Genomic DNA, 8,565 nt, shown 5'->3' on the forward strand with positions numbered 1-8,565 from the left:
TTTTTATTTTTATTTTTATTTTTATTTTTATTTTTATTTTTATTTTTTTTTTTCAGCCTTATTTTCCCCTTGATATCTGAATCTCAGCAGCACTAAACACAATTATAGTTTTCTCCCTTTATAGCCAATGAGAACTCCTGCACCAGTATTTCTATTTTGGGGTCAAGCATTTTAAATCCTGCGTGAGCAGTAGCTCAGTTTCTTCCATAAGTAACTTGGGCTGCTGAGAGGGGAGAGCCAAGGGTCTCAGGGCATGTTCTGCTCGACCATGGTCATGGTGGGGAGTTGGCACTGGGGTTGCAAGGGTTAGAGAGGGGATAGTTTGGCCTGTAATTAATGTTTCCCACTCTGTGCTTTGGCTTGCAAACCAGCTGTGTTTAGTTGTGTGTGCATAAACACCAGGAGGCTGCTGTGCCTGGTGTTGCTCTGCTTTGGGTTTGCATTGTGCCAACCTACCAAGCAAGCCTGCCTTTCCATTGAGACAGGAGCTGAACCTCCAAGGTCTGATTTCTTACTGCTCTGCGTTTCCAGGTTTCTTCTGCTAAGTTGTCTTTGCTGGTTTGTCTTTGGTTACCCATGTGGGTTTCCATAGTCAGCAGGCTCCATAGGTGCAGGGTGTCCATGAATTTCATCAGAGCCTTGTCCAAGCTCACCACTAGTTAAGAAGCAACTCTCCTATGCAGAAATAAGTTGCTGGTGAGGATGATGCTTCTGTGAGGAGCTGCTTCATGGTAGTTGAAGCTTCCTACAGGATGAACCCCCGTGCTGGCCTTTGGCAAGCCCCAGGAGAGGCTCGTTGTGTCCCTGTAATTATCAACAGGTGCCAGCCCTTCTTACCAATGGCTGGAGGTCACGTCTGGAGCTATCAGCAGCACTGCCACAGCCTTTTTCCATTGTCTGCTCTGCAAATTTCAGTCTGAAACAGTTATCTGCAAATATGCAAAGCCAGGAGTCTGCTTGAAATGTACTTTGAAGGAGTGTTAATGGACCAGATGCATCATTATATCACTGAAATGTAGATTCTAGAGCCCCGAATAAACAAAGTGATTAATCTAGTGTTAAATCTTAATTTACGCTCTCAACCTATGTGGTTTCCAAACTGCTTCAGTAACTAAATAAGCACTGTATAATTTTAAAACCTGCAGTTGTCACATAATCTACTAATACTATTCTAGGCTGCTACTATTCAAGCTGTTCAAGGAAATACTCTAGCCCAAGATTAAAGTGGAATTTCTTTTTTAAGCTGTAGTGTGCAGCGAACATGGCATTAGATTGAAGCCCCTGAAAGAGCAGCTCTGGTGAATATGGAGGCAGCACTGTAAAATGCAGTAATCTTGGTTAAAAATGGTAAATTCTGCCCCACTGAGTAACCTCAGTTGTTAATGACAGGAACCATTTGGACAGGTTTTGTCTGGAAACTCAGATCTCTGCCAAAACAGCTCGACCCTGGAGCCAGAAGGCTCCAAATTTTGTTGGTACACCAATGGCCTTGAACTGAGAAGTGCTCTGTTTGGGATTTGTAGGGAAGAGTTGTTCGTGTAGAGACCTTTTCTCAGTGAGTCCAAGACTTAAACTCCTTGAATTCCAGCACTGTTGGTGTCCCCCAGCAATCTGAATCAGAGCTCTCAAAGGGACTGACTGGTTCCCAAGCTGCTCGTGGTTTTATATCTCATGGCTGCAGGGTGCCAACCCAAATGGCTGCTGGCAATGCTATGATTTGGGAGATTTCAGGCTGTTTGCTTCCCCCTTGGCTGTAGCACCAATGTGGAGATGCTTCAGGCTTACACCAGCTGCCTGGGACTTGAGTGTTGTCCTTGATTTAGGTCTCATGCACAGGCTGGTATTGATGCCTTTTGTCTGCGATTTATGTGTTCCGGGCTACAGCTTTGCCAGAAATTTAATTTCTGAAGACCCAACGATTTGAAATTCATTTTAACACACTGAATCCAATTACGACATCGAAAATGGTTATTAATTTGTTTTTAAATAACTGTTTCAATTCCAGACCTGAACTCTGTGGTCAGCAGATCCAATGAGCAGCAGCGGGCTGCGGGGGCTGCGACAAACACGTGTCCAGTGCCGAGCAGCTCTGCAAAACTCCTCATTGATTTCTCTGGAACAGTCTGAAAAGATGGTGAATCAATCCAGCCTGCTATGCTCAGTAATAAACTGTCCTTAATCAACTTTTTATTGCTGAAAGCTGTAGACCGTTGTGCAGGAAAAGGTAGTGTCGCAGTTCCAAATAAATCAGAGGGGCTTACAATTCCCTCAGCTTCTATTAAAGGAGAATTGATTGTTTTCTGCAGCCTGCCCGAAACAAGCAGCCTTTCTTGTCCAGCACTGAGTGTGCTGGTATGTAGTAAATTCAGCCCGATTGAATGAAGTGGTTTTCTTGCTCGTGTTTCACCAAGACAAGGCAAGGCAAGGCAGCCTCGCATTCCTGCGTCTCACTGCACCCTGCATGGGCTGGGAAAGCTCAGAACAAACGACGGTCCGTGTTGGTGTCATGGGGAAAGGAGGGAGTGTTGTGTTATCTAGGGAAAAGGAAGGATAATCAATTAGTTGCAGAGGGCTGATCAGGGCTGATAAGGTTTAGAGCAACACTGCAGAACAACCCTCCTGCTTTGGGTATGTACAGAAGAGCTGAGGATTGAGCGCTGCTGTGGCCATGCAGCATTTTGGCAAGAGTAAAGTCTCTTAATGATCCAAAAAACCTTTTTTTTTTTTTTTTTTGTCTCAAGAACCAAAGAAGTCCCATGTGAAGAGCAGTGTCCCAGCCTGGGGAAAGTACTTGAATTTCCTCAGATATCAATGTCACCCCGGTCCTTTCAGGGAACATCACCAACCACCCCTCTCCCTGAACCATGTGAGCTCTCATTGGCCACAGCAGCAGCACTCACTCAAATAAAACAGATTTTCTCCAAAAATAAGGCAGTCTCTTTCATCAAAGGACACCATTTCCATCGAGGGCAGGTGATCCTGAGAGCGGGACTGTGTACAAGGTAGGGATGATCCAGATGGTCTGTTGGTCTTCAGTTGGGATATCTGCACTGAACTCATAGAATTTAGGACAGAGTGACTGTATGATTTGTCTTGAGGGAAATTACTGCCTGTGATGAATGCTGAGCTGCAGGAAGATCTGGGTTTTCAAGCTGCTGTTTGAAAAGCTGAATTCTTCATATTTTGTATGCACTGGGAATAATAGACTTTCCTGCTGGTAGGATTCAAATGGATGTCTTCAGAATCACTGCTGGTGAGCTGATACAATGAAAACCTCCCAGACATTGGCTTTATTTTAAAAAAAAAAGTATTTATATATATTTTTGGAATAGGCTTGACCTTTGTAATGAAAAGCTGTCTAACAATCCCTTGATGTAAGCAGTTTATTTTCTAAGCAGACAGAGCTTTGGTTTTTTATTAATTATGTTTTTCCAGCACTTGCTGGCAGTTCATCAACCCGGCTGTATAACAGGACAGTATCTGGTTTTCCAACTTGTTGCAGAATTGGTTTCTAGCAGTAAAATGCAGATTGGTTCTGCCTCGAAATTGCTTTACCATTTCTCCTCCAAAGCTGTGGCCCTGCAGTGCTGTGCTTTGCCTCTCCCTAGAAGCAGAATGGCACTCCTGGTCCTCAGCGCTGGCTGTTCCCATCCTGGTGGAGAGGTTTGGGCTTAGGTTGCTCCATCCCTTCACTCTGGCATCAACCAGGCTTCATGGGGAGGTTATCAGGAGCTGGTTGGGGACAAATGCTACAAAATTGTCCTGTCCTAGTGGATCTTATGCCGTGAGACATGCATGGAGATGGGATGTGATAATTTATCCCTTCCTGGAGTTGGCAGAGTGAAGAGTGGATCAAAAAGCAGCAATAGTGCTCAATGGGCATTTTTTTGTGGATTGTTTAATAGCTTTTGCCATTAAATAATTCAGTTTTTCATGGGGACTACTTTTATGTGAAAAAAAAATCACAATCCTTTCCTCTATAGCATCTTTAAAATGGAAAGCTTTTAATCTGGCAAATATCTGAAGTTGGGTTGGACCTCCTATTGCCCTCCGGATGGCAGGGACAGCCCTGCTTCTCCTGGAAGCTCTTGCATGTAACCGAGCACCTTCATTGCTAGAGGAAGGTTAGGTTACAGGTTGAGCAAGAAAGAGAGTCTGTCCTGTTTGTATTTGCAGGAATAAGAAAGAAACAAAGATGTTTTACAAGACAAGTCATCTGAGAGGCATCACCTGTGCTATAGGAAAAAAAGTGCAATCCTTGCTTGCTTCTTTTTTTCTGGTTCAGCTAAACCAACTCTTTAAAAAGAATGGACCTGAAAGTTTACACTTCAAGGATGTGCAAGTCTGGAAGCTCAGCTAGTAGCAAAGAGAAAAACTGATGTGATAATTTATGAATACTTAATGATTTTTTTTTTTTTTTAATTTATTCTATTACAGTGTAAGTTTTATGATGGGCAATTGCTTAACACTAAAGTCATTATTGAATTATTCCTAATGGTGTATACAGAGCAGATGTGACCACAGTGATTGCACAGCTCCCATTGGTCCCCTGGTGTTTTGGGAGCGCTTCCAGCCAATGCAAGTGGGTGGCTGTGGCTCAGCTGGGTGGCACGGGGAGCAGGCAGGAGGTTTTATTAATTTTTCCTTCTCATCTCCACAAAAAGAGAGACTTTGTAATGTCACCTATCGGACAGATGTCCCCAAGGGATGGCACTGCTGCTGTTCTTATGTCTTGTGAGTAGTTTGGCTGTGGTGGGAGAGGCTGATGTTTGTCGTGATGAAAGAGAAGCGGGTGATGGTTTGGATCAACAAAATAAAAAGGGATGGAAAGTGCAAGAGAAGAGATAGTGAGTGCAGGATGCCCGGTGACTGTGTCCACCTCTCCCCACAGCTGCCATGCGAAGCCCACCGGTGGCCACCTCAGCATCTGTGTTGCTGCTGCTGCTGCTGGTGGCCGTGCAGGCAGCCCCAAAGGTGACCCCGGTGGTGATGCTCACCAAGCCAAAGCCGCTCCAGCTGCCAGATGCCGCCATGCCCTCCTTCACCCCAGATGCGGTGAAAAGCCCTGGCCCTGCAGCCCCAGGCAGGGCCCAGCTGCCTTCCTCCAGCCCTGCCTTCCAAGCGGCCTCCACGCTGTTCCCATTTGAGAACGACACGCTGGATGCTGCTGACTTCTTCTTCAACTGCTGTGACTGCTGTCCTCCTGCTGCTGCACCCCAGGGGCTGCCGGGGGAGCCGGGCCCTCCAGGTGCAAACCAGAACAGAGTTATTTGCTCTTGCACCAGGTGGCTCTGCACAGCCTATCTCATCACTTCACAGGATTTTGTCTCTTTTATTCTGCTGCTGAAACGTGTAGCTATAGAGTGCTGTAGTCTAATGCTGTTATAATGAATAGTGCATTAGTCTGCAAATGCTTGCTTTGATAGCGCCTATATTGGAGCCAGAAACTATTCAGCCAAGGGAGGGCGGTAAAAATGACAAAATAATTTTTAATACAACACACTCAAGGGATTTTCATCTCCCCTAGCTCGGGAGGCTGCGGAAGGCTTTGTGCTCGTGGTGTGAATGGAGAAGTTCTCATCCCAGTCAGGTTGTGCTGTGACAGCTGGGGCTGCTGGAGGCTGCCCCCAGCCTTGCATCCCCAGGTGGATGAAGAGCTACAAAAAAAGGAGCTGACTTGTGCACGCCTTCCCACCTGGTGCTCGTGCAGCGTGCAGTACTACTTCTGTATTTGCAGATTTAATTCTTTTTAAAGAGAGGGGCAATTATGAAGCTAGGGGAGCTCCTTAGATGCATTCAAATATTAAAGGGAGATTACTTCTGATGTTTTATGAATGCCTGAGCCCCTGCGGCTCTGAGGCAGCTGAAAGTTGGTTTAAAAAATGTCGAACGATAAGCAAGAGCAAAATGCAAAGGGTAAGATTTGGGGAGTGCAACAGTGAAAGCAAAGGCTGGGGAGCTGTGTGCTGGACCAGGGCATCCCTATAGCCTCAGGTGAGGCCCCTCTGCCCCACCACCCCTCTCCCTTTTGTCCCTGCAAGATTTCAGCTGTGGTGCCTGAGCATACAGGGAGCAGGGTCAGGCCAAACCAGCTCATGTCATGTTCAGTTTGCATGGCTGTATGACAGCAAATAAAACAGCCAGCTCTTACCAGGGGGATGGAAACGGAGCTTCCTTTGATCCATCTCTTGATGGCATGCTGCTTAGTTGTTATCTCGAATATTATGTGTAGTTAAACCTTTGAGTTACTAAGATAGTTTTGTTGATGTGATTACATTACAGGTCCTAAGGGGGAGAAGGGAGATGCTGGTCTGCAAGGTCTGCCGGGAGCTCCGGGACCTCAGGGTCCAAAAGGCTTTAAAGGAGAAAGAGGTAAAGCAGGCTAACTTCCCATTGGGAAACAAATGCTGTTGTCCTCATTGGATACCACATCACTGTAGGAAAATTGTTTGGCAATCCTGACATGAGAAATGCAGAAGTGAGTTCTCCATCTTGCAGCACCCTACAACAATAACTTCCCAGTGAGGTGCAGATTAGGGGCAGAAATCCAGCTTTAGGGTGAGATAGAGCTGTCTGTGGAATTGAGGTTTAGTGCTGTGAGATGCAGCTGAGGTCTGTGAAGGCCATTCTTGGAAACAAACATTGCTCACTGTGCTGAGGAATGTGCAAAATGGTACCAGTCCCTTTCTGTATAATGATTTCTGTGCTACAGATGGTATTGCTAATGACATATTCATGGTGGAATGTCCTAGGAGGCAAAGGGGAGCAAGGTGAGCGAGGAGCAAGTGGAAGCCCTGGTTATCCAGGCAAGCCTGGGCTGCCAGGTACGTAACACAGAATAGTGTGTTGGACTTTCCCCTTGCTGGTGATGCCTCTCCATCTCCAAAAACTCCATTACTGATGCCTTTAACATTTTTCTTCCCCAATGTTGTTTCAGGTGAAGCTGGAGTAAAAGGCAATAAGGGCAACTACGGCTTCCCTGGGCTGAAGGGACAAAAGGGGTCCAAAGGGGACACTTGTGAGAATGGCACCAAAGGGGACAAGGGAGACAGGGGGGACGTTGGAGACCCAGGTGTGGATGGTGAACAGGGTGACAAAGGGGAGAAGGGGGACACTGGGGACAAAGGGTATTGCGGGGAGCCGGGGGGGAGAGGTCCGAAGGGGGAAAGAGGGGAAGGTGGGACAAAGGGAGAAAAAGGCAGCAAAGGAGAGATGGGGGATGAGGGCATTCAGGGGGCTGAGGGAAAGCAGGGAGAAAAGGGTGAGCAAGGAAGTAAGGGTGACAAAGGGGACCTGGGCCCAGCCGGTGTAACGGGACCATCTGGGCCCAAAGGGGTGGCGGGCAGCAAGGGGGGCCGAGGGGCTCCAGGGAGGAAAGGTGCCCGTGGAGCCAAGGGTGCCCGTGGGGATGCTGCGAAGCTCCTGAGATCGGCCTTCAGCGCGGGGCTGTCCAAGCCCTTCCCTCCACCCAACGTCCCCATTCGATTCGACAAGATTTTGTACAACGATCAAGACGATTACAACCCTGCCACTGGGAAATTCAACTGCAGCGTGCCCGGGGCGTACGTCTTCGCCTACCAGCTGACAGTGAGAGGGCGTCCAGCCCGTGTCAGCCTGGTGGCCCGCAGCAGGAAGGTGGCCAAAATCCGCGAGACGCTTTACGGGCAGGAGATCGACCAAGCCTCCTTTCTGACCATCCTCAAGCTGAGTGCAGGCGACCAGGTGTGGCTGGAGGTGGCAAAGGACTGGAATGGGGTCTATGTCAGCGCTGAGGATGATAGCATCTTCACAGGGTTTCTTCTGTACCCAGATGTTTTTGAGGTCCTGCTATAAAGGGTAAAGCCGTTACTGAGGAGCGACCCTTTCTCTCCACCCTTGAGATATGAGCATTGGTTTGGCAATGCGGTTGGTTTAATTCCTGGGTTTTGTGATCTTGTTACAAAAATCTACTTGTCAAATAGTGATTAATTTTAACTAGAGGCCCCAAGAAGCAGCATGTCCTTTGTGCAAGTGATGACGGCTGAGAGAAAGCATTGCCCAAGCACCAGCAGGACTAACACGGGGATGAGGGAACCCAAGGGGCTTCACATCATGGACTTGATTACAAATCACATGATGAAGCTCATTATCCAAGTGAAATTTTAATAAAGCCAGCTCTAGCAATCCTTGCATGATCAAAAGTCCTCTGGACATCGGTACTGGTAACCACTGGAAGGTCATGGGTGTGCTAAAGGCTGTAGTGTTTGATTCATAGAGCCGAATCCAAAACAAATGTGAGCACTGAGTTTCTTCAGATCACATGTAAAGATGTAAAGGTATTACATCATTGAATCAGTGTTGTGCAGTACTTTGCATACTGCATAACATATTGCAGTACTTATGCACGACTTGGTCGTGAATGATATAAAAGTTTATCTAAGAGAGTACTGAGTCTGTTTGATCAGTGTGAAATACCTCCTGAGGGAAAAAGATGCTCTTAGCTTTCAAAAGTAAGCAGAAGAGATGCTCAGTCCATACCATTAAGCTGCTCTGAAGGCCACGCTGCTGAGCCACTGGTGATTCTGC

The 8,565-nt window shown here is 47.0% G+C and overlaps 1 protein-coding gene across 1 annotated transcript; it reads left to right on the plus strand.

The window, feature by feature from the left end:
* The first annotated feature begins 4,896 nt into the window (after positions 1–4,896).
* Positions 4,897–7,833, plus strand: OTOL1 (otolin 1). Its single transcript, XM_042821027.1, has 4 exons — positions 4,897–5,248; positions 6,283–6,372; positions 6,753–6,824; positions 6,938–7,833. The coding sequence occupies exons 1-4, from the start codon at positions 4,897–4,899 to the stop codon at positions 7,831–7,833; spliced, it is 1,410 nt and encodes a 469-aa protein (XP_042676961.1).
* Positions 7,834–8,565: the final 732 nt, after the last annotated feature.

Source organism: Centrocercus urophasianus, unplaced genomic scaffold (assembly GCF_019232065.1).
Source record: "Centrocercus urophasianus isolate 14NV4802_14NV808 unplaced genomic scaffold, USGS_Curo_1.0 seq_19, whole genome shotgun sequence".
NCBI classification, from domain to species: Eukaryota; Metazoa; Chordata; class Aves; order Galliformes; family Phasianidae; genus Centrocercus; species Centrocercus urophasianus.